The sequence below is a fragment of the Squalius cephalus genome (genome assembly GCF_949319135.1).
Source record: "Squalius cephalus genome assembly, chromosome: 2".
Taxonomy (NCBI): Eukaryota; Metazoa; Chordata; class Actinopteri; order Cypriniformes; family Leuciscidae; genus Squalius; species Squalius cephalus.
Genome location: NC_137123.1, coordinates 10,102,997 through 10,126,552, shown reverse-complemented (window position 1 = coordinate 10,126,552; position 23,556 = coordinate 10,102,997). Strand labels below are relative to the sequence as shown.

At 39.4% G+C, this 23,556-nt stretch overlaps 1 protein-coding gene across 1 annotated transcript in view; it reads left to right on the top strand.

Annotated features, from left to right (window-relative positions):
• Window positions 1-3,544: 3,544 nt before the first annotated feature.
• Window positions 3,545-23,556, top strand: part of LOC307152384 (B-cell receptor CD22-like) — a gene marked incomplete at its 5' end in the record, with an annotated part of 35,228 nt that continues 15,216 nt past the window's right edge. The window contains one exon of the mRNA XM_079860961.1: window positions 3,545-3,608. Coding sequence (XP_079717087.1) covers window positions 3,545-3,608 — 64 coding nt within the window. The remainder of the gene's footprint in view (window positions 3,609-23,556) is intronic.

The window sequence follows — 23,556 nt, the reverse complement described above, 5'->3', positions numbered from 1 at the left end:
TCATGGAAACTAGCATGTATAAACCTTAATTGAACTATTTAATAATCAATAAAAAAGGAATTTATACCTGTTTTATATTATGCTGTAGCGACATTGGACCAGCGGTTTGGAAAATGGATGGATGGATGATTCAGTTGCGGCGCCATCTTCTGTTCAGATGCAGGAATTAATTTGGCAATCGACTCTCACAGTGCATTGTGGGTATTCTCTAGCCGTTGAGTATGGCCCTGTCCCAAATGGAACCCTAAGCACTCGCGGTCTTCCTCTGAGTCCGCACTTTCGTGACGTAATGCCGCTTTGACTGTCGGGAAGAAGTCTGCTGCGGAGCCCGCATCAGCGCGGGTTCGACAAAAGTGCGCATCAAGGGCGCAAATTGACCACATGGGGGCGCTCACAACGCACAACGCGGTGCATTGTGGGATTGAATGAGTGCCCTCGATGACGTCCACTATGGTTTCAGACACCACTACAAATGGCTGTTCCCTCAAATAATGCCCTATTTAAGGGTATAGGGGGCGATTTCGGACACAGCCTCAATGACGTCAAGGCTGTAATGCGATTGGTTATCAAGGCACACATGATCCAAGTTAGCTGTTACACTTTTTCCAATGGTAGAGCCACAGATCCTGGTCTCTCCCAGTAATAAGACCATCTCTGGTATAAAGCAGGCTTTAGATGATCGTCAGCTCCTAACGTCCGGTCTGAAGCTGCTGGCCTGAAACTGCTGTCACGTATATAGTTCTGCAGTCAGACACATCTCGTCTCATATGTGCTCGTTCAATCCCTCAAACTGCCACCAGAGGTCACCATCTCCTGCGACTGACATCCACCTTGATGAGCCTCACCTGTAAATCACTATCATTCATCTTCATTCATCCTCACAATTATTCATCTTCAACTTACAGAAACAGATCATCATTATTCTTTAAGTAGGTTTAGTTCAGTAATGTTGTTCTCTTGTTGAGGGAGGGACAGTGATATTTCCGTCACTGGGCGTTCAATAAAAAACAGTGTTAACCACACAAAGTCCTTCAATGTAAAGCTAAAGTGCTTGTGTTAAAACAGTCAGTCATTTGGTTGCTGGTGTTCTGATGAGCTTCAACACGGTAAGACAAACATACTCTTGCTTAAAAGAAACTGATGATTATTGCTCATATAACATGTGTGACTTTACATGAGAAATGCACTGCAAAAAGAGATGTGTCAAAAAACAACACGTGACTGTGTAGATAGCATTTTGACACATGTTGTGTAGATTTTAGCACACAATGTGTGTTAAAATGTAACTCTGGATAGAATAGCACTGGGTGGAGGGCAGTCTGTGTTTATGAAAAAAATTATAGGTATATTTTATATAGTATCCCATAAAGTGCTCTAAAATAAATAAAGCAATACATTCAAATAAATAAATTAAATCTTAATTCATGAAAACTAAAGAAAATAAAGATCAACGGGTGTTTTTTTGCAGCCAATCACATCATGCCTCTTTTTCAATGTCTTTTTCAAATGCTGCTTTCACTTGTTATTAATAACCAGATTAACTTTATTTCTGTCAGACTCTACAGAAGCTCTTATTGAGAATTAACAGGTTTTGGTGTTGAAGATTCATTGAATGTTTCATTTAAAGTCACCAGAATCGTGATTAGTGTCAGCTTTATTTGGGCTCTTGACCCTTCACTCTTTAACATTAGTTTTCTCTGATTGCTGTAAATGTGTATTTATTTTAACACATTTGAAACAGCAGAAATAATCATGAGAAAAATATGCTCAGATGACAAAATTATCATCATGGACATGTAAGATTGTTAAGCTCAGCAAGAGATTAATATTTTAAAGATGAGTGTAATATATAAAAGATCATATTTAAACAGATTAGCATATTGCAATTAACTTAAAATTAAATTTTAAATAGACTATGGTATCAAACAGACATCAAGAATCAGCGTATGAATCTCAACAATGGTGACAAACAAAAAGCTTCATGCCGCAATGCATGCTGGGTACCACCATAGTACAAATCTCATCCATGACTCCCAGCATGCATTGCGGAATGAAGCTTTTCGTTTGTCACCATTGTTGAGATTCATACGCTGATTCTTGAGGTCTGTGTTTGACTAGTTTCTGCCGCAAATTAAAATTTTCAGAAAACATTTTTTTTTTTTTTTCTGCACTGCTGGATAGCATGATGTAGTGTCACAAGATCGTTATACCTAATAGCACATAAATTAAATGCGCACCATCCATATACTCAGAAAATTGACCAGATCAGCACTTGTTGATTATAACATCATCAAGAAACATCTGATCATATTTTCTCTCACCATAACAAAAGTATTTTATTAAAATACAGTTAAAGCAGCCAGAGAAAAACTAAAAGAAGAGTAAAGGGTCAAGAGCTCAAATAAAGGAGCCATTAATCACGATTCTGGTGACTTCAAATAAAACATTCAGTGAAACATCAACATCTAAACCTCAGTTAATTCTCAATAAGAGCTTGTCTATGTAGATTCATGATGTCTAAAACATCCAAATGTTCAAACAAACTCTTTATTAAACGTCACTGGACTCCAGAAACACAAGTTAACAATACGTTTCAGTGTTCATCCAAACACTCAGTTGTAAAAACACAGGAAGTAACTCTGGCAAATACACACCGACTACAGTCACATGTGACACATATCTGACACAAGTTGTGTAACTATAACACATTATTGTGTAAAAGGTTTCAACACACTTCTGTGTAAGAGGAATAACACATTAGTTGTGTTAAAGGTAATACAAAATGTGTAGTCCTTATAAACACAGAGATGTGTTAAGAATCGACACAGGTTGTGTGTTAAATTTGACACAACATGTGTTGTCCCTGAGCACACACACTACATGTGTTAAAACTGACACAACATGTGTGATTTTTAACACATCTCTTTTTACAGGTTGTGTTGTTTTCAACACATCATTTTATAAGAGCGCACCGACACTCTCCATCACTGTGAATGAATGGTATGCAGTGTTTGCTGTGTTCTCAAACAAACAGACCAGTGGAAATAAAAGTTATTTATATACAATATTTTGTCAGTTGTTACATTTTAATTAAATTCAAAGTGCAAACTCTGTGAACTGTTATCTGTTCATGAACTTTTGTCAAAAGCAGCATTATCAATCAGGGGTTGAAGTGTGAATAACTGAATAATGTCCAGTACAGTGAGTCTGTCCAGTCATTGAGCTTGAAACATTGTGTTGTACTTTGTGTGCACATGCATTCTGTACTCGACTATTGATTAAACGGTTAATATTTTTGCATCTGGCCCTTTCGCTTTATTTTTTAAAATGACACAATTTGTGTGTTAAAATGACTTACACATTTATTGTGTTAAATTTGACACAACATGTGTAGTCCCTGAACACACTCACCACATGTGTTAAAATTCTACACATGATGTGTCATTTTCAACACATCTCTTTTTGCAGTGTGTTAAGAATAGGGTGATTTACATATACTTGTTAAAGTGATGATTATATTAATGCTGTATTATAGATATATGTTATGCTGATGTGGGTCAGAATGGCTCCTCCTCTTCCTCTGATCTTCTTTCTGCTCATGATTCACGGTGAGTCTCTCTTACATTCACATTAGAAACACTGATGTTTTATTTAAGGCCTCATGAGCGGCTGATCTGCACTTTCTTCTGTCCTGTTCTCACATATTTCTCTCTGAAACAGGAAGTTTGTGTTGAACGTCAAACGCTCGTCCCTTTTAGAAATGTCCAATAGTCTTTTGCTACTTGCTAGTCACATGGTTTAGGGGGAGGGACTTTCTCAAAGTTCAGAGCATTTGATTGGACAAAACTCTCTTCACTCTGTCTCTACATTTACTTCAGCTTTTCTGCAACACCCTCCATCAAAGCTCATCAGGGCTGCCAACTTTTGAGTTTAGTTTGGAGTGATGATTATGAAAGGGGGATTGATTGGTGTAACAAAAAAATAAATAATTTAAATCTCTTTCACAAATCCAATTCTTGTGATTTGATTCCGATTTGATTCAATATCGATTAATTTGGATAAACATTAGGTACAGTAGATACTTGTTCATTTTCCTCAAGGAAAAAAAAAAATCACACATTGCTGTAATCATACAGAGCCCTGTCAGCTATTATTATTAAATATTAAAAATAACAACTCTAATTAAATATGTGTGTTTATAATATAATAACAACATAATACTATTTAAGTGATATAGGTAAAAACATAATAAATATGTAGGCTAATATAGTGCACATATTTAGCAAATGGTCTCTATAGCTAATATTTCTAGCCAATTAACATGCTATGGTCATTAAATGGATTTCCTGGGGTAAATGTAGGCAAGGCAAGGCAAGGCACGTTTATTTATATAGCACATTTCATACACAATGGCAATTCAAAGTGCTTTACATAGAAGAAATTAAAATAATAAAAAGAAATAAGAATAATTAAAACAGTTTAGAAAAATAAAATAAAATACAGTACAGTTCAAACAGTCGGACGAACAGTGGCACAGTGCTCATTCAGTAAAATGCATAGCTAAACAGATGTGTTTTGAGTCTGGATTTGAATGTGACTACTGTAGGAGCACATCTGATCTCCTCTGGAAGCTGGTTCCAAATGTAATGTTATGCTTCTCCAGCGTTATATGTAACGTTATGTGATGTACTTGTTCTCCAGCTGTTTTATTGACTTCTTTCCGTGGTTGAAAAACACTTATTGATCGATATTATGTGTGAGGTGTTGCACACACAGAAGAGGCTGTGTTTTCTGGTGGCACATATAATTTGTATTTCTGTCACACGCTGTACAATCTGAAAATTCAACAAAGACAATAATAAATTAAAGCTGCAAGCAGCATTTATCGGGGTTCAAGCATTTAAGGCCTTTCAGGCCTTTAAGCACAAAAGCATCAAAAGTTATTAAGTTTTATTGAGCAAGCCAAAAAACTCGCTAGCGCCAACTAGTGGCTGATTTCTTTCAAAATTCTTACAGACATCTAGAGCCATGATTCGAACATGCCTACCGAGTTTTGTTCCGATCGGCCTCCGTTAACCTTGTCTAATAGGTGTTTAAATTTCATTGGTCGATGGCGGCCATGTTTTTCGAGATACGCCAATGTCCTCATAGACATACATGGCACCTTGGACCAAGACACTGCATACCAATTTTCAAGTCAATCGGACTAACGGTCAGGTAGTCATAGCCCTTTTCATGTTTTTTTCATGTTATAGCGCCACCTAGTGTTCAATCGTCGCGATTTCTTTACTGTGACCCCAGATTGAACTCATACACGTGTACCAAGTTTGGTGAAGATATCTCATTTACTTCTCGAGTTATAGCCATTTTAGTAAAATAGGCTCCTCCCACAACATTAATTTATCACCCCCTAGCGACCAGGAATCGACTTTTTTTCGATAATTATTGATATTCAGACTCCAGAGAACATTTCTGCACTGGTTTGTTTCCGATCGGACAAAACAACAGGGACTAGTTTGCAAAAGTAGGTTTTTGACATAATTCAAAATGCATACCTGAAATGAAATTGGAGATATACGTTTTGACCTTCAGGAGTCCAGCTTTCCAATGATATGAGACACTTGAGTCTACGACATACGGTCTAGGAGTTATGACCAGTTATGCGCTTTTGGTTGCTATAGCGCCACCTATGGGCCAATCGAGGTCATAATTTGATAACCTCTCCTCGATTTTTGTACTACCATATGGCAAAGTTTCAAGGTTCCAGCTCTTACGGTTTGGGCTGCACGATGCGTTTTAGCGGAAAATAATAATAATAATAATAATAATAATAATAATAATAATAATAATAATAATAAAAATCAGTACAATAACAATAGGGTTTCAGCACTTCGTGCTTGAACCCCTAATTAGTTTTTGTTTCACAGTGTTGAAATAGCAAGAAGGGTCTGACTGCAGAGCCGCAGAGCCACAGTTTTACCCCAACTACAGTTTTACCCCACAGCACTTTTGTATTCAAAAGTATTCAAAATGCTCTTCTTGCTGTTCTTGCTCTTCTTGCTGTTGCCAATTTCACAATTTTTTTCTTTTTCTTTTTACTTCTTGGTGTAATTGCGCTTGTATAATTTCATAGTGAATGATCAATGGTAATATGGTAATGGTAAAATAATGGTATGTCTGACCTGATATACACCATAATGGTGTGTCCGCACTGAAAGGTAACTGTAAATTAAATTGTATTCTTGGTTATGACTCCAACAAATTAATAATATGTTCACACTTTAAGTCTGTTTGAAATTAACTTTTATTTGTGCTCAAGTACGCATTAACCCCAGGCAGAATTAATTAACTTAAGGAATTAGAGTTATCTTGACTTTAGACTAATAATGACCCTTTGAATGTCTATTCAAAAGTTTGTTTGTTATGCCAGGCTTTCAAAAATAAAGTGTGTTTATTATACAAGGCTGTTCATTTTTGGAGATTAAAGTGTTCATGACACAAGCATTATTTTATTTCATTAAAGGAGCCTTAAGGCCTGCGAGCAACAGCAGGAGTAAAAAATAACAGCAGGAGTAACAATAACCATTAGATAGTTTTAGGACAGAACAGTCGCTAAGATTTAAAAATGAAATGTGACAGGGCAAAACTGCTGGGGTGAAACTGCTGGGGCTGTGTTCCAGTTCAAAACTGTCATGCCCTTCACTCGCTAACTTCCCTCCGTCTCGTTCACTCGGATGTACGTCATTGCTTACGTTGCACGAGTGCCCACTACTGGCGGAAACTGCAATGGGAACGTCCTAAGCCCTTGATCACTTGCAATCAGCTATGGAGCTGATTTATTATTTAAAAATGTTTTCCCTTTAAGAATTTGTTTAACGCAGCATCCAAATGTACATAGGTGTGTCTGGGTTGTGTTAAATTGGGTTGTGGTGATTAGACAAGATATGTGGTGACGTCACAATCAAATTGTGGGACATATAGGTGCCTGAAGTGTACATATGAAGTAGACTCGCTCCCTCTGTCAAAATCGAGGGAATGAGGGTCATAAAAACTTCCCTCGTCCACTTCACGAAGTGGAACGCACTTCAAAATGGCGGCAGGGATTCCCCCGAGGGAAAGTGCTTAGGGAAGTTTGCAGGTGCGTGTCTAAGGCCCTGTCCCAAATGACGCACTACATGTGGACTTTCGGTCTCGTGGACTTAAATTGCGTGTGCTCGCTGAGTCTACGAGTCCGTAGGCGTCCCATTCCACACTGTAACGACTGAGACAAATCAGACAAGTATTTGTTATAGTTTAACAAATAATATTTAAAACTCACTCTGGGATCTGTGGTCTCATCCCGCCAACAAGGGCAAGAAGGTCTTAGTTACCATGACCACGATCAAGTTGGTTTTATTGCTGTTAAAAATGAAACCAATCCAGCTGCACATGCAAATGAGCATGCTTAAAACAAAGATTCCTAAATCAACCACAGAGGAATTTTCCCGCTTGGAAATTCCACCCTTCTCATTGGTCAAGCAAACCAGGAGAGGTGGGGCCTTTCTCAGGCTTTATTAGAGACAAATTCACAGTGACCCTTCTCTTTCTTCTACTGCTGTGTCTTCGGGTTGATGTCTGGCTGTGACCACCGCCTGCTATCCTTTCACTTTCCCAAAGGATTCAGACTGTCTTTTCTTCAATCTAACTCAGAAAAAAACTGCAACCTTACCATCACTGAATGGGCAACAATCAACTCTTGGCCTTCTTGGTATGTTCAGGGTGCCGTGCTGTCCAGCGTGGCCTCAGCAGGCCCCAGGGCAGCAGGCCTCGACTCACAACAGACATGTGCTCATCCAGGAGAGAGAGGACTCTCTCAATCACAACAGAATCAAGGACAACCTCAGGAGTTTGGCACAACGTCTTCATTCAATGCAGAAGAAGTCCATCACAACTCCCACCATTTGCTCTGTGTGTCCTCTCCGGCCCAGGGCTGGCAGGCCACAATCTGCACTCCAGCCATGAGAACAGAGTCGAACTAACCATGCAAGTTGATCATATCTTCTTCATCCAACGGAGAAGAAAACGATCGCAACTTTAACATTTGACACTCACGGAACCATCAACAACTTCAATTTTCAACCACTTCAAGAATTGTGTCCACTGCACAGACCATGAAAGTATCAATTTAATGAGGTGCTCTGAAAATGATAAGCTGATGGTTCTTTTCATAGTTAAATGGATCTTTTCCATAGTTCCATTTGTAAAATTGTATTCTTAGTTCAAATGGAACATTATGTATTATTATGTACAACTGTATACATCATTTAAATAAGAATGATGTATCTATTATCTAATGCCCAGGAGGCATACACAATATCAAAATAGAGAACTGTAAAAGCAAAAAGCAGGCTGTGTAGTTGACATGAAGATAAAATGTCAGAGCACAAAAATGTGATTTCTCCTGTCCAACAACAACCACACCGTTATTTCCGGCGTGACGATCGAGTCTGTCCCAAAAAATACCTCTCAATGCGCCCTCGTGGACTCGCGCCAAGGGCCCTATAGGTCTGCACTACATGACATTACCAAAGTGTGGACTGTGTGGAAGTCCACAAATCCGGAGTGTGCCATTTGGGACAGGGCCATAGTAGCTGGCAGTGTGACTTCTTCATGTCAAAAAGTGAAACGCCCTGCGGCTCACCACTGCCCCTTAACGTCACCCGCCAGTACACACAGGTTTAAGTGATGTTAACATAAACATCTATACTTAATAAATGGTAACCAACAATAATAAAACATATGAATAACAATATACGAGTATTTGAATCTCTACGACTACAGAGGCATATGTGACCGATCACGGAAACCAGGGACTCGGCAGCACAACTTTCGAGCAAAATGGGAAAGAAGCGTTTTTTTTTCAAAATTGGTGATTTTCATTTTTTTGCAGAATCTGTTAGTTGAGATCACGAAGAAGCCTCTCCATGTTTGAGATAGCAGTATTGGTATATTTAAAAACGTACATTTTGAGGTTGAAATCGGCTTGTTTTTCGGAGATTCTAGCATGCAGTAGGGGCGTGTCATTGTCGGTGTGTATTTCCATACTGAATAAGCCGGCTTTTTTTTCTTTTGTTATTGCCCCAGCCATCCAAGGGAACAGCGTGGCTACTTAGGCTATTATGCAGCGCTCTGGCCGGCTCTATCTGATTTCAAAATTCAATGAAGTTGGACGCCAATAACATTACGATGTCCAGCAATCGATTTAAATAGTAGGATACATGGGGTTTAATTTGTCGTTTAATGAGATGTAGCCTAATACATGTTGTCAGTGCCAATACATAGATCCGACTATTGAAACAACGTGTATCTTAATGGTCCAGTGGTAGAGCTTTCGCCAGCTGTGTCAGAGGTTCATGGTTCTAATCCGTTCGTGTCGGGTTTTTTTTCTCGTATAGTTTTTTCCCTCATCAAAACGATTATGTTCATCAGTGGTTGTATATCAAGCAGGGACACGCAAACGTTTGCATTATGTTTTGTGATTTCACCCGAACAAATAGAGAGTATCCGCAACGCAACGGACTGAAGCGCGCGTCCGAGTGAATACAGTGAGGTGTGTGCGCGAGCCACACGAGAAAACACTGTATCCGCACCACTGATCACTACGGCAACGAGCACTTTGATCACTTGATTTAAAAAAAAAACACATTTCAGTGCTAGTCTCTTATTTAAAAAACAAACTAAATGAATGCTCTATCAGTTAACTGGAGATGTTTTATTTATTTGTAGAATTGGTACATTCGTGCCGCGAGATGTTTTAAAAAATGGTGGGAACATGTCCCATCCGTCCCACCCGCAAATTACGCCTATGCCTATTTCCATAGTTTATTGCTTATTATTTATCATTAGCAAAAGTTTGTTTCATGTTGCACGAGTACACCGAAGAAAATTCCTAGTCTGTGAAACCTTTCATTGACCATGGCAATACAATCTATTCTGATTCCTACTTGGATTCATACTCATACAATAGCCGCTATCCGACCGGAGGAACCTTTTCACAGTTCCTAGAACTATTGGCTAAAGTATGCGGATGTTCCTGCGGTGCGAACACGCTGACTAGGAACGATTTTAGTTCTAGGAACTCCATTTGGAGGAACTAATTTAGGTACTTCAGAGTCGGGTCTAAACCAGCACTATTGGAACTACCCGTGACGTTAGTGTACGCTGATTGACCGAACGCACGCGGAACACCAGCACCCGCCATTTTTAAAACAGCTAGAATGTAAACACACAGATTATAGCCTATATATAGGGTGACCATACGTCCTCTTTTTCCAGGTCATGTCCGGCCGGGATTTCGAGATCGCCCAAAATATCCGGGATTCGGCTTTTGCTTTCTCGTCGCCATTCATTTTGTTTACATGCACACCTTTTGATTCAATAGGACTGAATTAATTCCGATTGGTGAATCTGAATGTAGTGTTTACATGAACGCTAAACAAGTGATCGGTTGATGTGCGTTTTAGCATTGCTAAGAAAATTCCTGTGTTTTCGTCTCGATCGGGATCCGTGTGAAGCAGAATGCATGACCTGCAAAGCTGGCATGTACGTGTCAGTGTCAAATAATGTAATAATGTAAACATAATGAATGGTGACTGTAGAAAGCAAAAGCCGAATCCCGGATATTTTGGGCGATCTCGAAATCCCGGCCGGACATGACCTGGAAAAAGAGGACGTATGGTCACCCTACTATATATTTACTCCATAAACTAACTATACAAACATGGAAAACAGTGATAGGTGGGTCTCTAAACCTTTATGCTGAAGAGAAAATCCAACGCAACTTTGAGGGGACCAAGCCAAACATGATTATGTTTATCTGCCCAGCTAGCAACACTGGACGTCAACCACACGGCATAGGCTAATAACGTTTTTTTTTTTTTTTTCATATACTGTCTACTTTCTATAACAGTTCTATCTAATAACATATTAAACAGTACTGTTAGACAGATCGCTAACTAATAAACACAGAGAATGCGAGCATTGTTTGCTCTGGCGTTCTCAGCGCCGCCAAAATAAAGGTCCGTCACGCCATCAAAATAAAAGTCACCATGCTTGCGTCACTGCCTTACCCCTCCTACCAGTTCCTATGGCCGCTTGGCCAGTGCGAACGCAAACAGCAAAACCGAGTTTGGGGGAGAGTAGTTCTTAGAACTGTTTAGAAGTGGACAGTTCCTAGAACTAAGTTCCTGTAACTACTTGGTCGGAAAGCGGCTTATATATATATATAGCCTATATCACATAGCACATCCTGTTTTTGATTTGAACATTGTCTAGAGTTTATCTTATTTTTTATTCAGTGTACACAAGAGTTGCCTATACAGTTTTATCGGTAGATGCTAAGAGACATTTATTTATATATTACCTGTTTGCAAACTTCTTTTTTTTTTTTTTTTCTTTGATGGCACATTTTCCTGGCCTTTTTGCTCCCCCCTGTGATTTACAGCTTTACAGGGGGCATGGCTTATCTAAATGAGATGTAAATGAGCCCTATTGTCACTCCCAGCAGGAGAGAGAGGTGAAAACTGCACAATCTTTAGAGGCTGTTTTCTTCCCTTTGAGCTTTTTTGAGTGCCTACCTTCAAATGGCCACAACTTCTCCAAATATTATCAGATTTCCATGTGTTACACATTGTTGGAAAGCTTGGAGACTACACTTTCAGAATCTGTGAATAACTCAAAATGCCTTGAGTGATTTACTTGTGTCCACTTTCCATGATTGGTCACATATACATTTCAGTAAGTTTTACTGTGTCTTTCAACATAGCCTACCTATTGTTCATTCGTTGATGATCAGATCATGTGCCGCTTGAACTGAGGTGCTACAGTGATCTGCCACTTCACATTTACAAGCGCCAAAACTATATTTATTCTTTTTATTTCGTAATAAAATTGACAGAATCTGAGAGCTTAGAATTTAAAAGTAACCAGCTCTGTCTTGTCTGTCAGTGCAAGAGGTGTAAAGTACAGGTTCAGACAGTAAAAGTCCTCCTCAGTATTTTGTTCACCTGGATTTGCTAATTCAGACAGGAGAACTAATTAGTGGAATCAGCTGCTGAGTTTATGGGTGTAATAAACATATGGCAGGACTTCTACTTTCTGACCCCTGGACTTTACACCTCTGCCCATAAAGAGGCCTTGGCCGTTTTGATGATGCTTGTAGTTTGCCGAGTTCTGTTGTTCTCACGCAATGAATGTTTAGCAATTTTTCTCTGCGTGAGAAAATGTGTGTGTGGTGTGAGAGTGTGTGAAACGTGTCGATTAGAGTCTCAGGCTGAATGTGTGACAGTTCACAGCCCTGCCCTAGCACTAGATCGTGAATATCTTGTGTTCTTGTTCTCAGAAGTGAATGCGTATGTTAAATATTTATTTTGTCATATTCCAGGATTTACAGTTTGTCTGAATTGCTAAACACTAAACCCACTTCTCTGAACCAAATTCTCAGTAGCCTAAACCAATTTGACGAATAAATCACTCTTTCTGTAAAACATTAAACAAGTTCAGGAAGTTAAAACGCTGTTTGCAAATCTCATGCACTCTTTTTGCAAAACACTAAACACATTCTCACTCACTAAAACACATTTTTCACTGTGATGCACTTATGTTTCAAAACGCTAAACACAGGCAGGCTAAAGTCAAACACAACTACAACACAGTTGTCATCGTTTACACACAACGACTCAAAACTGTTCAGACTTATTTCTAATGATGAGAGGAAACCAACTGTACAAAATACAAGACAGTTTAAAGTGCCTAAATTGACTCAAAATGTTGCACTGAATGTTGAGAACAGCAATGGATGGAAGCAATATAAGAGGGAGAGGAGGAAGAGTTTGAGTATAAGAGGAAGAGTATGAATATAAGAGGAGGAAGAGTGTGAGTATAAGAGGAGGAAGAGTGTGAGTATAAGAGGAGGAAGAGTGTGAGTATATGAGGAAGAGTGTGAGTATAAGGCTACGTTCACACTGCAGGCTGAAACGACCCAATTCCGATTTTTTTGCCCCTATGCGACCTGTATCTGATCTTTTCATGACAGTCTGAACGACACAGATCCGATCTTTTCAAATGCGACCCAGGCCACTTGGGTATGTGGTCCCAAATCCGATACATATCCGATCTTTTGAAATGCGACTTCAGTCTGAACGGCCAGGTCGCATGTATCCGACCCGCACGTCATTGATACGCGAAAAACGTCATAATTCTGCATTGAAGTAGTCGTCGGTTTGAAAACGGACTGCATATTCGTCGAGCTGAGGTAAATCTGCCGAACGGGTCGACCTCGACGAGCCCGTTAATTAAAAAAAAAAAAAAGCCCACGGCCATTATATATACGTTATGTTAACTTATTTGTGCTGAATCTGATATTAGATAGGTCAGCGGCTGCAGTCTGGCTCTTGTGTAACGGTCGCTGCGTGCGCTCGTGTGTGTGCGTGTGTGTGTGTGTGTGAGTGAGAGAATCACAGTTAGTTAAAGCAGAGACGGGCTCTGGTTAAAGTTTAGCTACTTCCGCAAACAACAAGTGACGTCGTTGACCGTTGAGTACTCTTCTGCGCATGCGGGTCACTTCTGGGTCATTTCACGTTCACACAGGAGATCACAAAAGGTCGCATTTAATTGGAAATGTGAACGGCCTTGCAAAAAAATCAAATTTTTTCAAAAAATCGGAATTGAGCATTAAGCCCTGCAGTGTGAACGTAGCCTAAGAGGAGGAAGAGTGTGTGTATAAGAGGAGGAAGAGTATGAGTTAGAGGAGGAAGAGTATGTGTATAAGAGGAGGAAGAGTGTGAGTATAAGAAGAGGAAGAGTATGAGTATAAGAGGAGGAAGAGTATGAGTATAAGAGGAGGAAGAGTGTGAATATAAGAGGAAGAGTATGTGTATAAGAGGAGGAAGAGTGTGAGTATAAGAGGATGAAGAGTGTGAGTATAAGAGGAGGAAGAGTATGTGTATAAAAGGGGGAAGAGTGTGAGTATAAGAGGAGGAAGAGTATGAGTATAAGAGGAGGAAGAGTGTGTGTATAAGAGGAGGAAGAGTGTGAGTATAAGAGGATGAAGAGTGTGAGTATAAGAGGAGGAAGAGTGTGTGTATAAGAGGAGGAAGAGTGTGTGTATAAGAGGAGGAAGAGTGTGAGTATAAGAGGAGGAAGAGTATGATTATAAGAGGAGGAAGAGTACGAGTATAAGAGGAGGAAGAGTGTGAGTATAAGAGGAGGAAGAGTATGAGTATAAGAGGAGGAAGAGTATGTGTATAAGAGGAGGAAGAGTGTGAGTATAAGAGGAGGAAGAGTATGTGTATAAGAGGAGGAAGAGTGTGAGTATAAGAGGAGGAAGAGTGTGTGTATAAGAGGAGGAAGAGTGTGAGTATAAGAGGAGGAAGAGTATGTGTATAAGAGGAGGAAGAGTGTGAGTATAAGAGGAGGAAGAGTGTGAGTAAGAGGAGGAAGAGTATGAGTAAGAGGAGGAAGAGTGTGAGTATAAGAGGAGGAAGAGTGTGAGTATAAGAGGAGAAAGAGTGTGTATAAGAGGACGAAGAGTGTGTGTATAAAAGGAGGAAGAGTGTGTGTGTATAAGAGGAGGAAGAGTGTGTGAAAGAGGTGATGAACGAGGAGGAAGAGGAAAAGGAAGGTGTGGAGAATGTTGTCAAGGCTGGATCTGCTTCAGGGTTTTTCTCTTCTCCTGCAGAGATGATATTCTCCGGCCGGACCGACATTTTTTATTTATTTTCAAAGGTTTTCTGCATAACAGTCACAGACAGACACAAGCCAACAAGGCAGGACACAACAATACAAAACAAAACAAAAACAATAACTGCCAGTTCTTATAAAAGATACCAGCATGTATCTATAATCCAGTCCAAGAACTGAAAAAAATGTCCACAGGTTCTGAAGAGTAAGGGTTCCATGGTTTTGGGAAGAAGTGAGGTCAAGGAAGCCCAAAGTTAAGGTCAGAGTCCCAGCACTTGAATGATGGCTTGAAATGAAAACAATTCACATAATGAAAATAGGAAAATAATACATAAATATAGCTGCAAGCAGCAATTACCGGGGCCAAGCAGAATAAGACGACAAGACGTGTCAGACCAACTGCAACAATGAGCAATTAAAGACATTTAAAGAGGATTTTAGGCGAAATGCCTGAAAAATCATAGAAACAGTGAATAAAAATATGATTTAATGGATTATTACTTTCGACCAATAGGTGTCGCAGTTACAAAACTGATGTGATGTGGTCAGAGTGAAGTGACAATGACACATACAAAGTTTGGTGTCAATATGTCAAGGCATTGCAGAGATAAAGCCTGAATAGTGCTTTTAGCATCATGCCTCAACTTTGCTGCTGCGCTATACGAAAACATTTTCGTCTATCGACACGAAATCCATAACTTTTAGTCAGCACAGTCTGGAGATGATACGATTCGATTTTGGTGAAGATTGGAGCTACGGCCTAGGAGGAGTTTGAAAAAGTAGGTTTTGAATGAAAATCAAGATGGCGGACAGGAAGTTCGGCCAAATAAGGTATGGTATCTATGGTATCTAATAACTTGGTATCTATGTTCTCGGCTTGACCCAAGGAATCTATTAAGACCAGTGGCATTTCGATAGGCCGATTTATTCAAAAGTTATTAGCCTTTTTGGAAATTTTGTTATAACTTTTGACCACTAGGTGGCGCTGTCTCGAAATATTTTGGGTACCTTCAGGGGATGGTGCTGAAGGTACATTCTGAGTTTCGCAATATTACACCAATGTGTTTGTTTAGTATAGCATTTTATTTCACAAAACTGTATTGAAGTCAATGGGAATTTCATGTTTTGTTCTATTATAGCGCCACCAAGAGGCTCAGTCCCACCATTTTTTTGATGTGTCCTCAGAGTGAGCCCATACATATGTGTGTCAATTTTGGTGAAGATATCTCAATTCGCTTCGGAGTTATAGATATGTATATGAAAAAACACGTAAAAAATGACTGACACATGACTTTGATTGGATTTTACTACCCCTTACTATCAATATTTTCGCATTTGAGCGGAAATAAATAGTTATCGACCTATGTTTCCAAACTTCTGACGGGGGTTTCGTCTCGATCGGACAAACGGTTTCAAAGATATAGCCAAATGTTTTTTAAGTGCTAAATCACAACGCTACACAAACCGTAAGGCGAAACCTAGCATGTTTGTTATCGTAGGACTCGGCAAGGATTCAGGAGTCTAATTAGATGAGTCTCGTGAAAATAAGTCGACCACACCCAAAGTTATAAGCATTTGAAAAAAAAAAAATCACCACTAGGTGGCGCTGTTTCGAAACTTCTCACGCTCCTTCAGGACATTGTGCTGATGAACCATACCAAGTTTCGTAACAATCCGTTCATGCGTTCTTAAAATACAGCATTTTAGCACAAAATTCAAAATGGCCGACAGTCAAAATGGCCGATATGGTAAAATTGGATATCAGTCGACTCGGCATGTTGCCCTGAATCTAACAATACCAATTTTATGATTTTTGGACAAACTGTTCAGAAGTTATAAGCAAAAATAGCCATTTTTCATATCTCCGGACCAGTAGGTGGCGCTGCGCCGAAACACAGCATGTTGCCTCAGGTCATACTTGTGATGACACGTACCAAGTTTGGTCTGAATACGATAAAGCGTTGCGGAGATACAGCCTTACGACTGTTTTTTCAGGCGCTACGTAAAATTTGTTCGAGCGTTTATCAAAAACGGTTTGACGAATCAATTTGAATTCCATAGCTTTTGGTCAGCACTGCCTGAAGATGATCTGGTTCAATTTTCCTGCAAATCGGACAAACCGTCTAGGACGAGTTCGAAAAAGTATGTTTTTCAAAAAATTCAAAACGGCGGCCATATTTCTATGACGGAAAATGATGTCATAGGGTGCAATCGAATCGTCATGAGCTCAGGAATCAGAGGAAAAAGAATTTTGTTGATTGGCCTTACGGTTCAAAAGTTATTAGAAAAATATTAGTGAAACTTTGGACAGGTGCTGGCGCTAGAGGAAATGACTTAGAAACACCAAAATTGGTGTATTTAATGTTGGGACTGTCCTCTATCAGAATGTCAAACCAAAACACCTTCCCCACAATCAGTTATATGGGCTGCCATAGACTCCCAGTCGGAAGAATAATAATAAGAACGGGAACAGATACAATAGGTGCCTCCGCACCTTCGGTGCTTGGCCCCTAATAATATCAAACTTCCACCTGAGACTCGTCCTGTTGTCTCTTAATATAGTCAGTGAAAGGCCCCCAGATCTTGCAAAACCTGCGCTGGGTGTTTGACAAAGTTTAAGCTGAAGTCGTGCATTGATAGAACATGCTTTGATTCTCTCTAATGCCATTGAGCAGAGCCCATCATCAATCTCTTCTCCTGTGTCCTTAACCCATGCTTCTTTAATGTGAAGAGAGGAGGTAGCCAATGGAAAAAGGGCAACAAACTGTGAAATCAAACCTTTGGATGTGGGTTCACGCGTAAGAAGTCGATAAAACTCGTATTGTGTGGGTACTGATTCCTTTACAAAGCTTCTAATTTGGAGATAACGGAAAAAATGGCTAGATGGTAGCAAATATTTCTCCTTAAGTTGGGCGAAAGATGCAAAACACTTGTCAATATAAAGATCACTGATAGTTACAAGGCCCTTCTCTGTCCAGTGTGCAAACACTGAGTCCATTAGACCTGGCTTAAAGGAAGGGTTATGACATATGGGAGCAAAAAAGGAAAGCTCAGGGAGATTCAGCACACCCTTAATTTGTCTAAGAATCTTCAAAGAGTTTGATAGAATAAAGTCACCTTTAAGCTGTTTGATAGATGAATCAGGATTTGAAAATAAAAAGGCACTAAGGGAAGCTCCAACAAATGTTTTCAATTTGTGGGACTCAATCAAAGGCCAATTGGGGCAGAGGTTACTCTCATCATCAGTGCATAGGGCATGATTCCAGAATACCCATGCTCTGGCGTTACATGCCCAGTAATAATGACGCATAACAGGCAGGCCCAAACCACCTTCAGTAGTAGGCTTCTGCAGGTGCGCTTTAGAGATGCGGGGGGGGCTTGTTGGCCTATACAAAGGGCAAAATGATAGAGTCTAAAGATTTAAAGAAAGCAGCTGTAAGAAAAATAGGCACATTTTGAAAAAGATAAATAAATTTGGGAAGTACAGTCATCTTGATAATATTGACACGCCCTATTAAGGAGAGGGGGAGAAGTTTCCATTTATCTACCATGACTTTAAGCTTGTCCATCAGATCGAGATAATTACATTTAAAGAGAAGTTTGGGATTTTTGGTGATATTGATTCCTAAATATCTGAACTGATCATTGGAGACTTTGAATGGTAGATCCTCAAGATATTTAGAATCCAGGCCATCAGATAGGGGCATGAACAGACTTTTGTTCCAGTTAATAGTAAATCCAGAGAATTGACCAAAAGGATTTTATCAGATCAAGTAGGGGGGACAGGGATGACCTAACATCTGACAGGGTCAGGACATCATCTGCATATAAGCCTATGGTACACTCAGATGAGCCACAATTTATTCCACTGATTTGAGGGCTGGCTCTAATGGCTATTGCCAGGGGCTCAAGGGCCAAAGCGAAGAGCATAGGAGAAAGGCAGCAGCCCTGCCTAGTGCCACGACCCAGCAAGAATGAAGGGGACCTGTCATAATTAGTCAAAATAGAGGATTTTGGACGTGCATATAGCATTCTTAACAACTTCATAAATGTGTCACCAAAGCCAAATTTTTCAAGGGTGGCAAACATGTATCTCCATTCGACTTGGTCAAAGGCCTGCTGGGCATCTAACGACATGACAGCAGCGTATGGTAGCCTATCAGAATACATAGTATTTAACAGGCGGCGAGTGTTAGAGAAGGAAAATCTGCCTGGAATGAAACCTGATTGATCCGGGTGAATTAAGGCACTGATATATTTACTTAATCGGTTTGTAAGAACTTTTGCAATAATTTTCTGGTCACTGTTCAGCAAACTTAGAGGACGGTAAGATGTGACATCAGTGTCATCCCTGTCTTTTTTCAGGAGAAGACAAACATGCGCTTCATAAAGCGAGCTGAGAAAAATCTCATCCTTCAGAGAGCACTTTACCATACGAAGAAGGAGTGGGGCGATGTTGTCTATATGTGCCTTGTAAAATTCTATGCCAAATCCATCAGGACCACAGGCTTTGCCATTAGGAAAGGAACAGATAGCTGTTTTGATTTCATCCAATGTGATGTCAGTGTCCAGATCCTGCCTTATCACCTCATCTAGAACAGGGATGTCCAGTGCGTCTAGAAAATCTGAAATCTCAGCATCGGTGGACTTAGACTTTGATGAGTATAACTGGCTATAAAAGTAAAAAAAACTGTCATTAATTTGTTTAGGGTCAGTTAATAGCTGCCCGGTTGGAGATGAGACTTTATGAATCGCCCTATCAGCTTGCACGGCTTTTAACTGCCTAGCAAGCAGCCTGTCTGCCTTCTCACCCAGCTCAAAGTGCTTTTGTTTTAATTTACAAATATAGTGCCTGACCTGCTCGCCAAGAATATGGTTATACTCATAATTTATCTTCAAGATGTTTTTAAGGATATCCTCAGATTTAGACCCTCGGTAAGAATCCTCCAGTGCAGTAAGTTCAGTTTCAATTTCAGAGAGACGCTTCTGCCTAGCTTTTTTACTTGCTGACTGATAGGAGATTATGTGACCTCTCGTAACAGCTTTAAAGGACTCCCAGAGGGTTGAGTCTGAAACAGCACCATTGTCATTATCCAGCATAAAGCCTGACATCCTAGTAGAGATGTATTCTTGAAAACAGTTGTCTGAATTCAGTGTGGGGTTAAACTTCCAGATGTACTGACGTGTATGGAGATTGAAATCAATCCTCATGGTCAGAGGCGCATGGTCTGAGACTAAGATGTTATGGTATGTGGAGCTGATGACTCTTGATGTTAGTCTAGCATCAACTAAAAAATAATCGATTCTGGTAAAGCTACCATGCACAGATGAAAAAAAAGAGTATTCTCGGTTTATGGGGTGCAGATGTCTCCATATATCAACTGTATCTAGCGATTTAATCAGATAGTAGTACAGGTACAGACTTCAATTGTGGGGCTGCTTTAGCGGAAGAGCGGTCTGCCTGAGGGTCTACATAGCAATTGAAATCTCCTCCAATAATTATATTGTGAGTGTTATGTTCCGCAGCAAGATTAAAAATTTTGCAAAAAAATTCAGGGCTGTCAAAATTGGGAGCATAAATATTCAAAAGGACCAATGGTACAGAATTCACTGTTCCAGAGACGAGAAGGTATCTTCCACCTGGGTCAGTTATCATGGACTTAAATATAAATGGAATAGTTTTACGAATAAGAATCGCTACCCCTCTCGATTTAGAAGAAAAAGTAGATTGGTAAACTTGTGACAACCAAACAGCTCTCAATCTCCTCTGATCAGTTGGGCCAATATGGGTTTCTTGTAAGAAAGTAATATCTGATGACAAGGACTTTAAATGTGAAAATACTTTACCCCGCTTAATGGCTTTGCCAAGACCTCTACAGTTCCAGGATGTAAAAGTAATAGGACTTCATCCCGACCTACTTGACTGATTATCCTGCATTAAAATAAAAGTATAACAGACAATTTGAACTGGCACAAGAAAAATATAGATCTGGCAGATTAACAAAGAACACATAAACACACCCCAGAACAACCCCAGAGCCGCAACAAAGAACTAAGCAGCACATCCCAAATCCTGATAGGAGACTGCCGGGTATAACAGAGCCAACTAAGCCGGGAAATATTGACACCCTCTCATCCTTGTAGCTAAGCGGTGCACGCTGTCGGCTTAGTCGTAAAACATTCCTCACGTCTCTGTCGTTATGAAGTTTTGCGATGATGACCCTGGGTGGTTCTTTTTCTTTTGGCTTTGGCTTTTATTCTGCGATGAGCTCTATCTATTTTGACCGGTTTGCTGAAGTTTCCTTGGCCAAGTATCTTTGAAATCAGCTCAGACACAAACTCAGCTGGGCGGATGTTTTCCTCACCCTCTTTGATACCAACGATCCTAATGTTGAGCCTGCGTGAGCATCCTTCTAGGTCATTAAGCTTGGCACTGAGACGAGTGTTGGCTGCTTGAAGTTCCTTACAAGTGGTCTCTAAAAACCGTTATGCGTTGGTCGGCATCTGTTAGAGCCTCATCCATGCCATCTATGCGACGTTCCACTTTGTGATGTTTGCTCTGTAGTGTAGCCAGGTGTGCATCGATTGAATCAAGGCGTCCCTCCATAGTCTTTTTGAGGTCATCAACTAGCTTGGAAACACTAGTTAACTGCTCTTCTCCTTGCTTCGTGATAGCGGCTAGTATTGCTTCGTTGCTAGCCTCAGTAGAGGATGCATTTTTCTGGCTTTGAGCTTTGCTCCTTTGCATGTCCGACGTAAAAATGAGCCCACTAGACTAGAATACAACTTAAACGATAGTCTATGACATAAAAAACGATTGCTGCAGTATACATTCAATAAAACAAGAGGATTTTACACGGAGCTCCACAAAAGTGTGACCTACTCCATTACGGCACACTAGCGCCCCCCGTTGCTCAACTCTTCTGACTGTACTTTACAGTAACATACTTTTCATTTACAGTTTTTTACTGTAACCTTTTGGGCTTCTGCAGTTGGTCACTGTATTTCACAGTATGCAAATGCTGAATATACAGACATTCCATACTATACAATATTCAGTACAATACTATACAGTACTTGCAGTGCATACAGTATTTATTCACTCACCACTGTCAGGTGTCAGTACTACTTTAGGTAACACTTTATTTTGATAGTCCGTTTGTTGAGACTTTACTAGTTATTAGTAGCCATTCAGTAGCTTGTCAACAGTGCATCAGTTGACATTCAACAACACTGTTTCAACAGACAAGTAACATACGTTCAACTGACTGCCTATAGACTATAAGGTACAATTCAAGTGTTAATCTACAGATTTTACGAAAAAGTGCCTGTTGACTGTCAATGTTATTTTGCAACAGGTTATTAACCAATTGTCGATATCCTACTCAAGGGGTCTCATATGCATCAAATTAATAATTATTTTAGCTGATTTAAAAAAAATGTTTTAACCATTTGTAGATAATCTGTTGATAGTCAACTAAAGATTACATGTAGTTGCTTATTTGTTGCTTGTCAACAAAGAAATTGTTTATGATCAGTAGACTATTAATAGACATTCTCAACTAAGCGTTAGTAGATATATTTTAGGACTATCTAATTAAAGTGAAAAAGAGTTTATATCAGTAGAAAGTCTATAACCTATCAACAGATTAATATATTGTTTATGATCAGTTGACTATTAATAGACATTATCCACTAAGTGTTAGTAGATATCTTTTAGGACTATCTAATTAAAGTGAAAGACAGTTGATATCAGTAGAAAGTCTATAACCTATCAACAGATTGCATACCTAACCTGACTGAAGTAGAACAATGGCCAGCACATCAGAGAAAAAAAATCACTTTTATTAAATAAAAAATAAATAATACAACCCATTATTTACTAGGATATCACGATCACATCTGAACCATCTGATTATGTGAAAAGAATTATATTGTGCATTCCAAATGAGAAAACTCTCAATAGTCTACATCATTTCAAATGCCCGAGGCCAAGATCAAAAGTTATAAACAACAAATAACAATAATTATTAATTAATACATTTAGCCTTTCATGACAGTAAGTTTTACAGAAAATCGCATTTATTAAATGCAGTTTAACGTTATAACAGTAAATCATTTAAGAAATAATCTCTATTCCTGCTGCAATCTTGCTTCGGAGGTTTAACAGACAAGACTATAGTTTAAACCCTTAACAATACCTTCTTTAATCGTTTAACCATTTTGAAACATTTAGTTTATTTAACGTTACTGTGAGACACAAAAGGCGTTTTCTCCTATAGAACCATAATACACCAAAACACAATATAAATTAACAAAATACATCATTTTTATTAGCTAACGTAATGTTAGATGTAATCCAAATCTTTATAATTCATACGCAAGCAAGAAACAGATCCAAATTCAGCCCTTCATCCACATCCAGCGATCTCCATCTCCATTCTCAGCAGCGACCGTAAATGTCGAATCCCGCGCTCGTGATAAATTTAAATGTAAAAATTGCGCCCTCAAGAAGCGTTACGACATGTTTTACGGCAGTGATATCAAACGCTCATTGGCTCTCGCCTGCTTCGTCACAGATTGCAGCATGCCGTGTTTCAGTTGAAACAACATTGACATGCAGAAGCGCGCGCGCCGTCTTCACGCAGAGGGAAGCTGGGTTAACATTTTCATGGATTAATAACTTAAATTCTGCTCTGTCCCTTATACAAAACTATTATATACTGCCAGAGAGGACTGCAACACATCGTCATTTGAGCGACTTTTGGTACTGATTTACATTTTCGCAATAAATTATTATGATTACACATCTGTTGTTTTTCTTCATAATTTTAGCCT